Below are 19,731 nucleotides of genomic sequence, written 5' to 3'. Positions count from 1 at the left end.
GTGCGAACCATTAAAGTCGGTGTTAATAGCTTTGTGATATAATATCATGTACTTATTTTATGCCCATTCGTTTTCACGAAAAAAGGACAAGATATTAATAGCCCAGATTTGATTCTCTACCGTAGCTGTTATGTGGGGTGAGAAAGAGAAAGCATAGCAGTGTTGTAGAGTGTAGACAAAGGATTGTAAAAAATATGGGGCAGCTAATTAAACCTCTGACTAAGTCACAAAAAAGACACGTGTTTTGATGCTGATCGTCCATCCTCAGAGAAGAAAGAAAATGGCGTCCACTACTTGTGCAATAATTAATAATTACTATGCAAAATGCCAAACACAAAGAAGCTCAAGTGAGATTTAGAAAGACGTTGCTCTGGACTTTACCTAGCTTTCAACGTTCATCAATCTCATCTCCATCTTGTACATGCTTAGGTAGGACCATTCTTATTTTTTTGGTATCTTCTGTATTAGTCAAACAAACATGGGAGATATTATTATTGTAAGTAAATAGTACATACATAGAGAGTAATACAATGTTTCAATCTTATGAATTGATGTGCTTTTAAAAACCGTTATTTGATCAAAATGACCTTATAAGTCAAACCTCCATATTATAATATTTTCATCAGATAAGGAATCTCGTGGGAATTACATCTTTCGTTCTTCTTTATTTACCACGCGAAAAAAAAATTGAAAATAATTTTCAATCCAGCTTAAATGCTGGAACTAATGCCAGAAGCTCTTACATATTATTTTATTTTTCGCGCTTAACTAGAAATCATTGTACTTAATTTTTTTTATCATGGCAATCATTCAATGCATATTAATTGGTTAAGAGAATCGAGCTGGGTTTTGTTGCATATGAATTATTATTATTATTGTTATGGTTTTTGTGATTAAAGAGAGATGTGCACGGGAGTGTATTATCATCTCGATCATTGTGCCACCTCAGAGTGATGCTAAGAGATGAGCCAATAATTGGGTATGCAATTTGGGATTCTCTATAAGGTTCACTGATTTTTTTTTTTTTAAAATCGAGCTCTCTAATTGATTCTCTCGAAGTTAATTATATTAACTCAGTCAGCTCGAGTTTGTTGACCATGCCATTGTTTCTCGTGCTCGCATTTCAACCTCGCACTCAATCAAGTTATAGTTTTTAAATCTCTATTTCTTAAATTATATTTCTAAGGATTCACAAAGTATGTTACTTTCTCATTCCGAATAGATGGATCGTGTTTAAATTTGAGAGACCGGAATGGAACAAACTAGAATTTCATTCCGGTGTACTTCACGGTAACATTTTTTATGTTGTTTTGGAATTTATTTTAATATTACAAAACTAAATTTTAGTTTTATTTATGACAGTAATAAAATTAAACGGAACTGTTCTATTTTAATTTAGCCAAAATTCTGATAGGAGATTACAAAGTTCCAAATCTCATCAAGAAAATATTTCAAAAAGAAACGTAATACAACTAAACTTTGGACCAACAAAAATCCCGATGGATTGGAATGTAGTCTTTCATATATGTGCATGTTGCTGTGTAATTGTTTTTATATTATTTTTATTATTATTTGGTACGCATTAATATGAAAAATAAAATATATATATGATAAACACGTGGAAAGAGTATTTAACAGCTCATTTTGCTCCATGCCCTTAATTTTCATATTTTTATTTTCACTTTATTAAAACTATTTAAAAGTGGACATAAAATGCCTGTCGGTTGGTGTGTTCCAAAAACTAATTTCAGCCTCGGAGTCTGATTCAGTACTTTTCTTTCCTATTTCCTAAAAAAAATCTTAGCCACTACTTTATTTCTCCATTTGTTTTGTAATTTATACTTTTGCTTAATATTACCTTTTTCACTCTACATAATTTACAAATATAGAACTATAAATATCGAATGGCATATGAAAAGAACATCAATTTCTTGAATATAAATATCTATATGTACTGTTTTGTTGGCCATATGGATTTGTCGGACAAAATTAGTACAATAATTATCTCACGAAAGGCACTTGGTTCCGAGTATGTAATCCCAAAACTTTCAGTGTCTAGACAAGATTATCTATAAATACAGACGAATCTAGTAAAAAAAAAACAAATAATACAAGGTTCTGAATGATAGGTGAAACTTATGGCGTGTGCTCGTGTCTGAAAGAATATGAATCTCTCCTTCTAGCCATTTCTTCTTGTATTTATAGGTCTTGAGGTCGATTACATGGGGTGATGAGTCCCAAGCCTCTGGCGACTATCAAGTGACTGCCTCTAGAACGTGCATAGTGGACGGTTATTTTCTCGTTTGTTCGGCATAACCGACTAGGTGAGTGTTTTACTTAAATTTGAATTTGTTTACATGTGTTTATATTTGGTTTGACTAGTAGTCTTTGACCCATCATTTTCTCTTCTCTTCGAAATTCTACTTGATAGGGGTCGTTCTTAACTTGAACGGGTCGTCTTTTATCTTTAGTGAGCCCTCAGACCTATTTGACTCGGACTCGGTGTTAGATTTTTTATGTTCTTGGTGCCTCCGAACTCTTGCAAACTGTGAGATTTTACGAGTAACACATATTTAAGTATTTGCTCATTTTTAATTGATATTAGATAAGACTAATACTATGACTTGGAATACAGTAAGTCTAACTTCTACGTCTTCATCGTCATGCATTTTAAGCCCAGCTTTCTTAACATACATCAATATAGTATATAAATGAAAGTAATATATGGATAGTTTCTTTTCCATTAACATAGATAGAAGAGGCTTTTAATCATATGGCCGCCACGTGGCGCATCCAGGATGCGACACGTGGCGGCCCTTTGCATATTTTGTTTTTTTGTTCCTTCCTTCCCGGTTTTAACTTCTTTTTTTTTATTTTTTTTTTCTACCTACCAAGTTTTAACTTTTTTTTTTTTTTTTCTTTTCAGAATTTAACTTTTTTTATATATTTTTTTCTTTTCTTTGCCCCGACCTTTATATTTTTTTTCTCGGCTTTTAGATTTTTTTTCCCCTCTCATCAATATATTTTGTATCTTTTTTTATTTATATTTTTTTTGTATCTCTTTCATCAATATATTTTGTATAATTTTTTTATGTATATTATAATCATAATTATTAATATTATATTATATCGATAACATACATTATCCTTTATTTTTTTCCCTCTGCCTTCAATTTTTTTTTCCCTCTCTCATCAATATATATTTTTTTATATCTTTTTTATTTATCCATAACATGATAATAAGAGGCAATGCCTCTTCAACTTTCATTCTGGTTCCGTCACGTGGCGCTGCCAGGTGGCGACTTTAATTTTTTTTTTTGTCCCCTCTCTCATCAATATATTTTGTATATTTTTTTATTTATATTTTTTTCGCTCTCTTTCATCAATATCTTTTGTATAATTTTTTTTATATATATTATCATCATAATTACTAATACTATATTATACTATATCAATAACATACATTATCCTTTATTTTTTTTTTCACGACCTTTAATTTTTTTTCCCTCTCTCATCAATATATTTTGTATATATTTTTTATTTATTTTTTTCTCCCTCTTTCATTAATATATTTTGTCTAATTTTTTTATGTATATTATAATCATAATTACTAATACTATATTATAATATACCAATTACATACGTTATTTTGAGTATATGTTATTATATATCTATAACATAGTTAATAAGGAGCAACTTCTCCCCCACATGCATCCTATGGCCACCACATGGCCCCGCTAGATGGCGACACGTGGCGGGTTTTTTTTTTTTTTTTTTGTGTTCTTCTTCTTCTTCTTCTTTTTTTCAGCTGTCATATTTGTTCCCCCTCTTTCATAAATATATTTTGTATAATTTTTTTTATTTATGTTAATTTTTTTTCCTCCTTCTCTTATCAATATATTTTGTATAATTTTTTTTGTATATTATAATCATAATTACTAATACTATATTATATTATACCTATAACATACGTTATTTTGAGTATATTTTTTAATATATGTTATTATTATTATATATTCTTGGAAAAACTATGTGGTATTAATATTACACGTAGATTTTATATTTTATTGTTTGATGTATAATACACTTTTGCAATTTAACATAACAATATTTATTATTAATATAAATATAAAAAAAAATTTCTTTCTATTTCTTTATATATATATTTTTTAATTTCTTTTATCAAAATTTAACTTCAACTTTTACTTACCTAATTTTTTTTTCCCATAATGCTTCTAAGAAATCTAACAGATAGGAAAACATGCAGTATTTTAAAAACTTTTGAATCATAAAAGAGTTTTTTCTACTTTTTTTTAAATTTTTTTAAACATCATTGACAACGATTTTCCTAGATTTAATTTAATAAAATTAAAAGTCTTAAACTTATTTTATTTTCTTTATTTTTATTTCCCACTTTTTTTAAGAAAACAATAATAATTTTGCTGACTCGCGCATCGCGCGTTTATTCAACTAGTAGTAGAAGAAACCACAATAATACAATAACATTTTGATGTAGTAAGACATAAAATTGGATATTTTTAATTAATGGTGACAAATATTTGTAATCTATGCATAATTATATAAAAGGCCTTTAATATAGATAACCCTCTAAACTTCTCTATATCTCTCTCACACCAGCCAAGCGATCTCTACCTCAGACGCTGCAAATTGAGTTGCAATTTTCCGTAGCCTCCACAGACCGACTGACAATCTGATCACTCTCTCATTACGTATTACAAAAAGATATGATCACATTATTCAAAATATTACCATATATTTCAGATATTAGTCTTGTTTCAGAGAAATTGTAGTATATATTTCAGAAAATGGCATAATCTAAATTTTGGGAACGCCGGAAACATATCAAAGTACTAGATTCTTCAAATTTGATGTACGAAAGTGTAGTGCAAAACTTGTAATAGCTATTTTTTTTTTTTAAAAAGACTTAAACTTTCATATGATTTATTCCTTACCAAATTACACAAACAACTTCAATAATTATGAAAACTTAGTGAGGGAAGGAGACAAACGAAGGAAGACGGAGGACGGTCGTAGAGTTCGGAGATATAGAAGTCTATCATGATCAAAATAGAGACAATAAATATCTTTTTTACGCAAAAAAATAGTCACATAATTCAAATATTTTGTAAGTTTGAGTAAAAATCAAATATAATGGATTTTGAATCATATTACATCAAATTTCTCAAAGAAAGAAAAACTCACTTCATTACTTTGTCATTGCCAATAAATATATTGATTTTTTTTACTGATTCTTATCTACACCACATCAAAGGTGAATTAATCGGTCGAGCTTTCAAATATTTTAGAGGATTAGCCGCTCAAGCCGTTTATAAGTTTAACTGGTTAACCTTGATTTTTTATAGAATGATTAACCAATTAAAAGTTATATATATATATATATATATATATATATATATATATTCTGTTGGTTGGTTAGCCATGGTCAATCATGACATAATCGGTTGAAATTAAACTATTGATTAATTCCGACCAAAACTAACAGTCAAAATAAACCGAGCAGTTATTTTTACTCAGTCGAAATATATTAATCAACCAGTTAATTTTAACTGGTTATGCTGTCGTTTGATTGGCTTTTTATGTAGTTTAGCAAAACCACTTCCATGATGTCCTACATCATGTTTTTAACATCTTGGAAAGACGGTTACTATTTGGTAGATCGCGATAGATTTGGTTATGTGATTATATTGTGCAAGTCTGATTTAATGTGTGATACGTTTTCAGATTTCTCTCCACCGAATCATAATAAGACGATCAATATGAAAACTCTATCAATGCATCGAATGCTATGTTTTGACTCTTATGATAGTGATATTCTGCCCATAGGACTTTATGCTTTTGTGAGAGTATTGAACTAAAACACTATTATTCTTGAGTACAGTTAATATTATGGTTTGATCTCTCCGCCACTGTTTCGTGCGAGTGACAAAATAATACATGTAAGATCACATAGATCAACTACTTGGGAAGTGAGTTGAGTTGAAGTAATGGGACTCTGATTTACGGGGAACATGAGTCGAAATTCACAAATAGTTTAAAGTAATAGAGGACATTGAAGGGTGGATCATTAAGCTAAGATCACTTTGCACTTATTTTATCGTTGATAGTGAATTTCTATTCCACCATTTGTATTATCTTTACAGATGTAGGTATCATTATTGGTCGAATTAATTACCAATTACGTGTTTTTGTTTATTGCTTTTACCTTGACGGATTAATCAAAATATTTATCGTTGCATAACTTATAAGTAACATCACAAGAGACATTACATAAACACAAGATATTTAATTTTAGGTCATGCCCATTACACCACATAAATTGCAAATAGTGTATAATTGACTTTATTGAATATTTTAGCATAAAATAAATAAAAAAATTGTTTAAACTTTATTAAGCATGAAAAATACTTTCTACCCTTTTCGAAATTAGAGTCGGCCCTTCATTCAGACAAAACAAAATAAGAGCTTACAGAAATTAGAAAGGACGAAAGAGAGAAAGTATAGATAACACATTCCTGTGGTAAATAGCGGTGTAAACACATACGCACACATGGATTCTGAGATAGTGAGAAAAAAAAAAAAAAAACATCTCCGATTGACTTTTCAGTCTTTTATACGGCTGACGGAGTAGAAGTGTAATTTTCACAATCTTGTTTTAAAGTCAAAACTCAAAAGCTACCAGCCGCTATCTAGATATCGATATTTCTTCAAATTGGTACATTACCTATATATATATATAATAATAATACATATAAAGTACGATATGTTATAATTAAATGCACGCGTTGCTTTAAGATATTTTTGTTTTTATATATATACTCGACTTCTGCACGGTGAATCAAAAGCATGGGAGAGAAGTCTTGGTATGACGATTATAAGCTAACTTGAATTTTTTTTTTTTTTATTTTTTTTTTATTTTTTTTTTTATATTTAATGATATTGCTGGTCTTAGTCTTATAATGTGAAAGGTTAATATATAAACCCAGCGGTCTTTTATGTAAATATTATCACTCATAAATAAAATGATAGTCTAATTATATATATTAAATCAAATTAAACTTGTGTTATTCCTTCGTTCGTTCTACATTTAAAATTAAAAATCATGATAAATTAAAAAGAGATTTAGTCATGTAGCTCATTTAAACTCGCTACGTTAAAATTCTAGCAAAATTATTTCAAAAATTAAAAAGTAAATAAACTAAGACATGAAACATGCATCATATATATAATTGAGACATAGACATAAGTTGAGTTATTGTTTAAATAATTTGACTATAATTTTAATGGAAAGTAATTATTTAGCTAGTTGATATATTTTCTTTTAAATAAATTAAATTAAATTGATTATTTTTTTAAGCAAACTAAATCAACCATGATAGCATATTAACTTGATCAAAGATAATCAAAATGAATCTCGGTCTAACTTATGTAATATGTCAATTCTGTTTTGTTATTTTATTAATTTTGGTTAAATGAGTTTATTTATGTAATAGATTTATTTTTAATTGGTGAGCAAGATCATTACAAAATCCTGACATTTTTGTTGTCTAATTGAATTATTTTATTAATATTTGATAGTTAGGATAAAAAAAAATTATATATGCAATTAAATATGTGTCTCCTAATTTTATATATTATTTCACTTAAAAAAATTATAATTCAAGATATGACTTATTTTCAGCAAATTTCAGTAATGTCCATAAATTCGGTCCCATGAATTTCACGTATAAGAAATATGAGTTTAATAACTACAAATATTCAAGTTTAGCTCCATCTTACCAACATTATAAATAAAGATGGCCATGTGAAACCCGAGAAATGAGATCTCTTGGTCCCGTCCCATATTTTGCAGGAAATGAGACTCTCAAAACCGTCAAAAATGGTATTGATAAATCCCATAACCATTTTTCACACCATATTTTGCGGTTCCGGGATTCCCATACTTCTCATATTTATTTTTTATTTTTATTTTAATTATGAATGCATTTAAAAAAAAATTCTCATATTTTCAATTAAAAAAATAAAACTTTAAAAATATAGTACTAAATGGTGTTAAACGCGGGGATCCCAGTTCTATCTCATTTTCCGGATAGTTCTGGGACAAAAATTCCGGTACCACATTTCATAATATGGTATTTTTTCATTTCATATATGATACTAATAATACGGAAAATGAGATCTCGCGAGATCTCATATAACCAGGTTGGTTGGGTCATAAGTGTTTTTTATGTTATAAATTTTATAAGGTATGTTAATAATGGCGTACTTTGAAGACATTTGTCAATGGTCTTCAAATCACTTTATCTAAACTTTAGTAATTCATGCGGTAAATTTGGATACAAATTCAACTCTGACGCATACTAAAATTGACGTTTGATAAATTAAATAAATATTTATTATCTTTTTATAAAGTAATATATAACTCGTGATCCAAACCTCTATTTTGAACAAACTTGATACCATGACTGTCTTGGTGAAACGATTATTTTGACCCCGGTAAAGATCTATTTTTGATGTATCATATTTTTAATTGACCATGTTTTATAAAAAAAAATCACTTACATACAATTTTATTTAAAAAATAATAAAAAAAATACACGGACTAAGCCACTTGAAACGTTGAAATTACGATCTAACTAACGTTTCGACTAAGTTTCAAATGTAGCCAAAATTAATGGCGTGACGTTATTATTCATATAGCAAATTACATACATGACTATCCTTTGTTTTAAAATCGTCTGATTTGATTTTATTATTCATGTAGTCCAATTAGTTGTGCTGAATCATTGATTTGATTTTTATTGACTTTCTATATTAATTTACACGTTAATATCTTTTAACGTTGAAATTCCCTTAATTAAGGAGTAGTTATATTTTGTTATTTTGAACGTAAGAAAATTCGGTCATAGTAGGTAATATGATAATTTCCGTTAATATTAGTTTATTTTACACGCGATATCAAGTTTTCTTTGTTTAATTTCCGCTTAGTTCACACGCTGGCTAAAATATTGGTTAGTAGTTAGTTTCTATGAGTTGTGCTATATAAGGATATTTTCGATATTTTCTAACTGTTTATTTTTGTAAATGGTTAAATTACAAAATTTACAAACATTGGCACCTAGATCCTTAAAATCATGTTTGAGATTGACTACGGTTCTAGATCACCCTAAAAAAAACTATCCAATTATTTATTTTTTAAAACGTGTCTATTTTAAAAAAAAAAAATGAATCTCGAGTGAACTTTTACCCTCTTAGCCCAATTATAGTGGAAAAAAAAACTTTTAAAAACGAGTACTGTGCATGAATATTATAATTTTAGATTAATTATATAAAAAATATTTATTTACACATCTATTACCAACTTGTCATAAAATACTAGACTCGGACAAGTTTGTCATAGAAATGACCGTGGTAACAATTTTATTAAATTTTGTGACAAGTTTGCTATTTACGTGAAAAGAAGATACTTTTTGTAAATCGAAATTCCCAAGATAATAATATTCATGTCCAATTAAAAAAAATTATGTAGATGACCTCTGAAATCGTCTTATGAATGTCACTTAATGGATTGCAGATTGAACTGTTTATCTAGTAGAAATTGCTTAACGTGTACCGCATTTTAAATTCGAAAATATCTTAATTCTTATTTTTATTTCGTGAATAGTCTTCTATTACCCTTTTTTTTGTCGATGTTTACATGGTTATATAAATTTTTTTAGTTTAAAATTTCATTTAAATTTTTTAATTTGGGAAAAATCATCTTAAAATTAAAAATTTGTGTTATTTAAGGAATATTTGATATTTTTGATGTTCATGTAATTTCGATCTTATTATTTGTAGAGTTTCCCCGTTAATCTATAACAAACTCATTTGGGTAGCGTTCTATTTGTGCCTACACTACCAAATTAAGCCTAGCAAAATAAGATGTAATCCCTCTATTGATCTTTAATGAGAGAATCGTAAAACTTTTTTTATTTTGAGGATTCCCTTTTAAAATAGCTTTGATTTTAAACATATCATAAATACTGTTTTCTAAATATTTAAAACGATAATACTTTCAATATACAATTTTTCTTTATAGATTATACAGTTTTAAGTGTACGTTATATATATATATATATATATATATATATATATATATATATATATATATATATATATATACAATTACAATTAAGTACTTAATATGCATCCATAGAATGTTAGAATATTTTAATAAAATATCAGTTATGAGACCGTAATATTATACACGTAAAACTGTGCACCAGCAGACAGTTATGAGACCGTAATATTTATGACATAATATACAAAACGATTAAATAATGATAAAATTGGTATTTTATCAGACACAAAAACTATTTTCCATATAAAATAATTACATAGGCTATTTTCACGATAACTACTGATCTAGTCCTTCTCACACAATTTACCACTGTTAAAAAATTTAACGATAACAAATTTAACGCATGATAAATGCATTATTGAAACCAAGTTTTTATAAATAGCAAACCTATATGTTGGAGGTCCACAAATATAGGAGAAATTACAACGATAACCGTTCTAAGTGTTCTTAACTTATTTCAAAAATAATTTTTTTGAATGGTAAAGAATTATTTTCTTTTTAAATTAATTCGTAATCGTAAATAAAGTTAAGTAAACCCAAAATAGTACACAAATCTTTTAAAAAAGATGTTAAACATAAAGAAAAAGATATGTTAATTAACAACTTAAAAATAATTATTTTCGTCCTAAATTTTTTAAATATATTTGTTATGCTGTAAAAAAAAAAAAAAAGCTAAGCAGAAAGAATTTTAACAGCCATCAAATGATATTTTTCGATTTTGTAATATACAGTTGCAAACCTTTCTTCAAGACTTTTAGCATTCTAAAACCACCACAACAATAATCACCACAAGCTTATTCATACAACACAATGAAAACGACAGAATAATTGAAGCTCATTGCTCAATACAGTCATTCAGCTACACCCTCCGGCGCCGAACCCAATTGTCCCGGCACCGATATCGTAAACCACCTTAAGCGTCCTCTGCTGAACGTTCCCAAAGATCGACACGTCACCATCGTCACCATTGGGCGCGAACGCCAAACACACCTGAGTCGGCCTCGCGGCGTACAAGATCCCCTCCGCCGCCAGACTCACCGCCGCCTTCCCGCCAAAAATGAACACCACTGTGGGCACACTGACCGTCTCGTTCTGGCTGAGGTCGAAACACGTGTCAAGTATCGAGAGCGCCGGCGCCGCCGGGTACGCCGCCATCTGCTTCTTGAACTCCGCGCTCAGCGCCGAGTACGCCGTCGGCGGCATCCGCGTGATCACCGTCCCGGAGTCCACGATGGTCCCGCCGGAGTTGAAATTTTCCGCCGGAAAGGATAGCGCTTTGCCGCCGACGCTGATTCCGGCGACGGAGACGCCGTAGAAGGAGTCGCTGGTCGAGGAGAGAGGGGTGTAGACGAGGTTTCCGGCGCGGTGGTTTGAGGCGGCGGCGCCGAAGGAGAGGTAGCCGGAGGAGGAGGATGAGGTGGCGGGGAGGCAGTAGGAGAATTTCCGGCCGTATTTGGTGGCGGATTGCTCGACGAAGGAGACTTTGTTGCGGCCGAGGCCGAGGAGACCGGCGGCGGCGCCGAAGAGGCCTTGGTTGTTTTTGCCGCAGCCGAAGAGGAAGGATGGGATGACGTCATAGGGGGTTAGGGTTAGGGTGTCTCTGGCGAAGTATCCGACGGAGAACGACTTGTCGCCGTATTGGATTCCGTATATGCACGTCGATGTTCCCGAGCTGCAACCCGGGGTTATACCTACCGACACACGGTGTTAGTAAATTAATCAACACTCAATTGGAACGGAAAGATTTGCAACATATTAGTTTGTTTAGAATGTTCAATAGTTTTTTTTTTTAAAAAATTTACGATATAATTTTTTGAAAACGAGAATTTGGTTATATAAATCGTCAAAAATTTTAATTGTAATGTCAAAAACTAGTTTTTTATAACAACGTAATAATTTTTTACTATTTTACTGGAACTTCATCATCTCTGGGTACTTAGGTATCCACTGTAACTTTTATAATGCTATGTCATAAATCATAATCGGAAAATTTTGGTGCTATCACTAATTTTAGCTAATTTATTAATCAATTAATTTCAAATAGTTATTTTGTATATTTTATTTATTTATTAATTGATAAAATGGCTTCATCACAAACTGTGAGACAGATAGAGAGAGATTGGGGAGGGTAAGTGAGAGAGCTGTTTGTTATGAATTACTTGATCTTGATCTGTTATGACTTTCATATATACAGCTAAGCTATAATAGATGATACAAGCTTATTATTAGTAGTACTACCAATCACTAACTGGATGATGTGAAATAACCACTAAGTCAAGCTAATTACTAATTGGATGATCTAACACAAATTAATTTTAAGATTGTTAAAAGAAATATAAATACCGGTGGCGGATTTGAGGGAAGAGCACTCGGAGGAATTGCAAGAGATGTTGGAGTAAGAGGCAGAGGTGGAAGGGTCGAAAAGGGGCTCTTTTTGGGCGTAGCACTTCGAGCACGGCTTGCATTGCGTCCAAGTCACGTCGCTCCCCGTGTCGAATATCAGAGACAGCTCTTCCTTGGCCGCCCCTAATCTCAATCTCACTATGTAGTTCCCCGACCCCACCGCCGCCCCTGATACTGCCGGAACGTCTGTCCCACCACCACCACCACCACCACCACCACCACGACGTTCCACTTGCTTCTCGGCTCGAGCCACCCTCAGACGGGACCGGATTGACTTCACGCGAGCCTCATCTTGTCGGAGGATCTTGCCGTGGTCTTGGACCACCGGCGAGCTACTGCATGGGCCATGCTTGTGCACCACTTTCAAAGTTGCTTCCTCTTTCTCATGCACTGTGAGAGAAAAGAGAGAAGATTATTTATTCGCATATATGAAAAATAGAAATAAATAGATTTAATTATTTTATTGTTAATTAATTTTAACAAAAAAAATTGTTTGAGATAGTTTAATGATTACTCTCAATTCATATTATAGCTATATGAGGCGTATGTTTGATCTATTTGTTTTTTTTTATTATTTAGTAGAGGATTTATATTAAGTACATACTCAATTTTCCCAAATTTTAAAATAAATATTTTCATGGTTAGTCTACAAAATTCAAGCCAGCACAAGTTAAGAATATAAATCCACTATCTTGAGGGTATGATGAAAAAGTGATGATATGATAATTTCAACTAATTATATTATATCAATCGTGACTTTTAGGTGGTGTTGTTAAGTTTCATGGTTTTTTGTTGGTTTGTCTGTTTAGTTGATTGATTGATTCTATGATAATGATATATCGAGCAGTGAATATTACACATTTAATCATAAGGACGTATTTTTGTATGAGTAGATATTTTACAACAAAACTTAATTATTGCTTATGACTTTCTCTTTTATGCGTTTTGTACATGTTACTAAATCCAACGAATAACTACAGTGAGACCTTTTTTTTTATTTATTTTTTTTGGTGAATCATCGTCTCTAGTATTTCCGTGGCTCTGAAACTTCACCCGTGACTGTGATTTCTGAATTTTTTTTTGCACCCCCTCCTCAATCCACTACACGTACGACGTGTCGTTTAGCGTGTTGTGTATTTTATTGAACGTGGTACATTAGCTAAATACGCACTACACATCTGATGTGTGCATGTTAACCAACGAGCGATTCTGTACTTTATGCTTTAAAAGGCGAAGAGCTAAACCTAAATGTACAATATAATTTAATATAGCGGACCCACACACCCACTTTCATAAATTTAATTCCGGAATAAATTGAAGGCCATGGAATTGACTAAAAATCCAAGCCGACTGAAGACCATAAGGGTCTTCACGTGTTCGTTCCCTTGTCTTATAGTATATACGGTAATAGTTTTGTTCATATTGAAATTGAATTCACGAATCTATCTTCTATATTTGCGTGTCAAACAGTCAATGAGATATCTATATTTGTAGAACAATGACATATGCATGGCACAAGACCGTCGTGTATTGACGTCGTCGAAATGAATTTATGAGTAGAAACAGCCCAACAAGCAAAATCCGATCGCCTAATTTCATACCCTTAAAATCATGGACTTTGGCCGATTCAGGATTAGGGGATTCTCTTATTAACTAAATTTTTTACGCTAATTTATTTGAATACTTTATTTATATTTTATATTAGCTCAATTTTTCTTTTCATGTATATTCTTTTTTTAATAATATTTTTTTATACATCTCCTGTATATTTTTTTTATCAAATTCGTCCTCAGTAATATGTAAATCATGGCTCCGCCACTACTTAAAAAAAAGTTTCTATGTTTTGGCGTTCTTCTTTTCTATTTATAGATTTTTAATTATTTAAGAATATTTCATTACTTTATTTCCCTTTATTTGTTTCTGTTTTTAGATTGTAATTTCGGATGCAAAAGCTCTATTTATATTATATCTTTGTAATATTTATTTTCCACTCAGCTTTTAAATAAATGAAAATCAAACACTGGCTATTAAAGTTATGTGTGGTTATTGTCTAATCAATAACGTATAAGTATAAGGGTACCCCAGCAACTATACAAGTATTAATAAATTATACGGAGACATTAATCAGGAGCCAGTCACAAATGAAAACACCAAATAGAATAAACATGAAGTAAATGAAAAAGAAATAGATCTCCGATTGAGTACCTGAAGAAGAGTGAGAGCAGATTGAAGCCGGAAATAGAGAAGCCAGTGGAACAGTGTGAGTTTGTTCTTGCAAGGCAAAACACTTGCACATAAACGATATGCATATTATTAAAGATAAGATATAACATCTTCCAGCAGGGAGAGAATAATAGGCCATCTTAATAATTTGGAGCTCCCACGCAAAAGAATTTATTGCTTCTTATTACTAACACTCCAACAGTCCAACCCTTTCCCTTGGCTTTTTATAATCAAGCTTATTGGGACACGTACACGTCACCTTTTGAGAGGGAGACAAATAATAACGCGTCATTTATCCTTCATTGATTTTCATTGTACCTCGTTGAGGGTATTATTGTCACTTCGACTCGTCAGTGATTTGTGACCAAAAGTGTCTTAGCACTCGCGCTGAGAAGATTGGGGGACCAAGCATGTGCTCACGCGCATTCGCTGCACTATTATCATTTTGATTTCTTCCTTTGTGTTTTCATTGGTTCGTTTTTATAGCATACGTGATTGCTTCGTAGTTCATATTCAAAGAAGGTTAATTTAGTCCTCTTTTATCAGATAATAACAGAATGAGTTTGAGTTCCAAAAGACAAAAAAGGGCTAGCATAAACACCCACACCCCCCAAGTTGTTATAAAATTATTGAGAGTAATGGAGAAAGGAATAATATTTTCTTTTGTGTTGAAACGAAAAGTGTTATATTAGATAAGAAGATATTGCTTAATATGATTAAAACTAAATTATATTAGGTCGAAGATGTTCCGATCATGTTAATCAAAATTTGCTATAATTGCCACAGTTCTAATAGAAGATCACATCACAATAATATAATTAAATGACGTGTACAACACGGGATCATTCATATATATATATATTACGTAGAAAAATAAGTCTTGTTGTCGAGTGTGTGTGAAACTTTGAATTATAGAGCATCCAGTCCAGTGACTAGTTAGTGAAGTGATACCATTAAATCTTCGGCGTGAGAAAGAAAGTTTGTTGGAACTTGGTCCACATCCCACTCTCCATTTGTTTTGTTTTGTGTTTTTTTTTTTTTTTTTTTTTTAAGAACGATTTTTAATAAACAATGAAGTTAGAGCCATGTCTGATAAAAAAAAATGAAATTAGAGCCATGTCTTATAAAAAAAAATGAAGTTAAAACTACGTTCCAAGTACAATTCTTTTTTTTTTTTGCTAGGACGTTCCAAGTACAACTCTTTTTGCGTCACAAACACAATCACAAGGGAGATTGTTTTTCCATAACCTGAAATATCCAAACTAGTAACTCCTTGATGGAATTATTTTTCCAAATGTTATTGTAATCCTGTTTCTCACATTGTCTACTGACTCGAACCTTTTCCATATATACCAACCCCACTAACTACTCTCTCTCTCTCTCTCTCTCTCTCTCTCTCACACACACACACACACACACACAAATGACAAACAGCTAGCATGAGTAGTCATGGTTTCATTAGGATTACGTACGTGGTTTGCAATCCAATTTTGTTTACGTTCACGAAGTTCCAATAACAATAAATATGCATTCTGTTGAACCAAAAAAAAAAAAACAATAAATCGCATGCTTATTTTCTTTTACATTGAAAAATCAAGTAATTTAGTAGTGTTGTGTGTCTTCACCATTGTTGATACCCTGGCGATTTTCTTAAGAAAATATTAATTGTAGTGAATGGTTCATAATACTAGCTGAGTAATGACAATATCACAAAGAAATAAATATATAAAGCGGAGTCGGGTCATAATCTGAAAAGATTTTGATGGGCTAACTTACTGTTTTTGCATTTTAACTAATAGTCTAATCATAATTTTTTAAATAAAAAATAAAGGATGTCTTGCTGTATTAATTTGTATGTAATAAAAGCTCCGAAACGTGAGGTAAAAAGTGAGTTAGGTAGATGTTCAGGTCGCCATCAGAGTGTAATAACAAGCCAATTACGTACACAATTCATTTTTTTTTTTTTTAACTTTTTAACACCATCTTATTGATTAATCTCGGATCAACCTATACGTAAAGTGATCCGTATCTAGTATGTATGAAGTTTCCTTTAACTGCATTCCTCGTAATAAGATAGGATATAGTATACCAATCTTTAACAGAAAAATAAATGTGACCATCTTTTTTCAGGATTCGAGTTGATAAAAAAAAATCCAATCATAAAGAAAAATAACAATGTATAGATTTATAATAGTTCATTCTCAATGTGAGAACCACCTCTATTTTATTTTTGCAGATTTCATTAATAAATCAAATCGAAAGTTGTATTTACAATCTCTTTAGAGCTCCCCAAAATTAAACATCAACATACATAGTGTTGACCTGTAAAATTAGTACAACAATATCTCACGAAAATACACAGACTCCGAGTATAAGAACTCCGAGTACAGAGATGATTTAGGTAAGACTTTCTCTTTATACAGATGAATCTAATATAAGAGAGCAATGTTTTCTAGAGGTTCTAAGTATCAATCAATCAGTGATCTCCTTCCTAAAGTCCTCTGCGAGCTCCTATTTATACTTGTCTGGTGTAGCTTTGATAGGTGCGTGTCGTACGTAGAAAACTCCTATTATCCCAACTAAATCCGAGCTTGTTCTTGGGTAGTTTTGAGGTTTTTCGTGTGTTTTGAAGGTTTTTAGGTCAAAAATGGGAATTCTATGATATCTGGGGCAAAGCCGCACGAATCGAGGCATTCGGGATCGAAAACGAGGCTAGAACGAAGAAGGAATCACCAAGGCGTCAGACCTCGCGCCGCGACCCACCTAGCGCGCGCCGCGAGGTTTGAAAACGCATCTCGAGTCGTCTCCGAGCGTCTAGCGCGGTCCGCGAAGGTGTGAGATTGTTCACCTCGCGCCGCGACCTCCAGACCGCGCGCCGCGAGGTTGAAGAACGTCAGAGTAGAAAATCCCCGAGCGTCAAGCGCGGAACGCGACCTCCTGAGAAATGCGACCTCGCGCCGCGACCCCAGTACCGCGCGCCGCGAGGTGCGCGAATCCAAAAAAAAAAGGAAACGCGTTTTCTGGAGCGATCTGGGCCGTCGGATCAAGTTTTGTTACCCAGTCTACTCCGAAAATTAGAGGAAACACCCTAATTTCGACCTAAGCCTATAAATACACTTCTCAAACTTTTGTTTAGGACTTTTGGCACTTTTTCATTGTTTTTCTTAGTGTTGGGAGAGATAGCAGAGAAGAGGAGAACCGTTCTTCATCAATTTGGCGCCAATCACAGTTTTATTCTTTTCTTTTCTCTTGAACTCCCTTATTTTAATTTTCAATTTAGTATTTCAAGTATGATTTCTTGTTCTTCCTTTTCTTTTATTTTATTTTTGTTTTCTCGCTACGCCATGAACTAATTCCATTTGGTTTGAATTACTATGTTGCATGCCTAGGCTAGAGATAGTTAGGATGTCATAGAATCGTGTGAATGCTCTTGTTATGAATGCATGTTTTTGTTAGGGATTGAGATCGAGAGAAGATTTTCCTAATTTTGACATAGGTGGTTAGATGCTCGAGAGAGATTTAGCAATATCATTCTGTGAGTATGATTAGCAAATAGTAGTGAGTGATTATTGTTTGTGCGTGACAGTCATGTATCCAAACCGTTGAATAAACCCGTGAAGCCTTGGTCCTTAGCCTCTCCTTCTGCTTACAACTTCTGCTTAAGTATTTTGTTATTTAGTTGCTTTAAAACTTGTCATTAATTTGTGACATCTTTCCATCTTTACTTTACGTTCAATTCGTGCTAGTGAGTTGTTTGTTAATTAAGCTTGTTCCTCGTGGGATCGACACTCGTACTTAAATTCACTATATTACTTGGGCGACACGTGCACTTGCGCGCGTAAAAATCGCAACAAGTTTTTGGCGCCGTTGCCGGGGAGCAAGTTTTTAATTGCAATTCAATTAACTAGATTTCAATTTGAACATTCTTTTATTTTTTTTGTGTCTCACCTGTTTTGCGTTATCTTTCTCTTTTGAAGGTTGATGCGAAAAGACGGTGATTCGAGTCTCCTTCCGATAGATTCCGAAATCGAGAAAACGTGCAAGAGAAATCGAAAGGGAAAGAAGAAAGACATAGACGAGGAAGACATGGAGGAAGAGATCATGGCCAACGAAGAGAGACCACTCATCGACTATGTGTTACCCACCACTCAAGGATACCGCCCGGCCATTGTCAACCCGGCCATCGGAGGGAACCAAAGTTTCGAGATCAAGACGGGGACGATCAACATGATTCAGCAGAATCAATTCTCCGGAGCCCCGAATGAGGACCCGAACGAGCACATCTCCAACTTCAACGAGTTGTGCGGGACATTCCAGATCCACAACATCAACGCGGACGCCATCCGACTCCGACTGTTCCCATTCTCTCTCCGTGATCGGGCAAAAGCATGGCTTAACTCGCTGCCTCCCGACTCCATCACCACATGGGAGGGGCTGTGCAACACCTTCCTCGCCAAGTTCTTCCCGTTCGAGAAGACGGCCCGCCTAAGAAACTCCATCCACAGCTTCGCGCAAATGGACGGCGAGTCCCTCCACGAAGCATGGGCACGCTTCAAGGAAATGCTCCGGAAATGTCCAAACCACGGGGTCTCGTTGCCGGTCCAACTTCAAACGTTCTACTACGGACTCCTCACCTCGACAAAGACCTTAGTCAACACCGCCGCGGGAGGCACGGTGCTAACTAAGACGCCATCGGAATTCCAAGCTCTCCTTGAGGAGTTAGCGCGATCCAACGATCAATGCCCGATAGAGAGAAGAATCATGAAGGCCGGCCCCGCCACTGCTCAAGCTGCGAAGACCTCGATTGATCCGGAGACAATGCAGCAGATGACTTTAGAGATGGCAAACCTCCGAAAGGAGATGCGGGAGATGAAAGAGATGAAAGCTGTGGTGAACGCCACGCAAACAACTTGGGAGCCGTGCTTCTGGTGTCAAGGGAGTCA

At 33.0% G+C, this 19,731-nt stretch overlaps 1 protein-coding gene across 1 annotated transcript; it reads right to left on the bottom strand.

Moving 5' to 3' along the window:
- Positions 1-10,845: 10,845 nt before the first annotated feature.
- On the bottom strand, positions 10,846-14,974 carry LOC149391726 (aspartyl protease family protein At5g10770-like). The gene is made up of 3 exons (XM_089619443.1): positions 14,771-14,974; positions 12,506-12,955; positions 10,846-11,853 (listed from the first exon to the last, which is right to left on the bottom strand). Exons 1-3 carry the CDS (start codon positions 14,925-14,927, stop codon positions 11,018-11,020), a joined length of 1,443 nt encoding a protein of 480 aa, XP_089475569.1. The 5' UTR covers positions 14,928-14,974; the 3' UTR covers positions 10,846-11,017.
- Positions 14,975-19,731: the final 4,757 nt, after the last annotated feature.

The sequence above is a fragment of the Urtica dioica genome, chromosome 7 (genome assembly GCF_054948205.1).
Source record: "Urtica dioica subsp. dioica isolate 48M chromosome 7, U.dioica_male_clone48M_v1_H2, whole genome shotgun sequence".
NCBI classification, from domain to species: domain Eukaryota; kingdom Viridiplantae; phylum Streptophyta; class Magnoliopsida; order Rosales; family Urticaceae; genus Urtica; species Urtica dioica.
The sequence above is the reverse complement of the archived record's forward strand: the minus strand, read 5'-3'. Positions and strand labels throughout refer to the sequence as shown.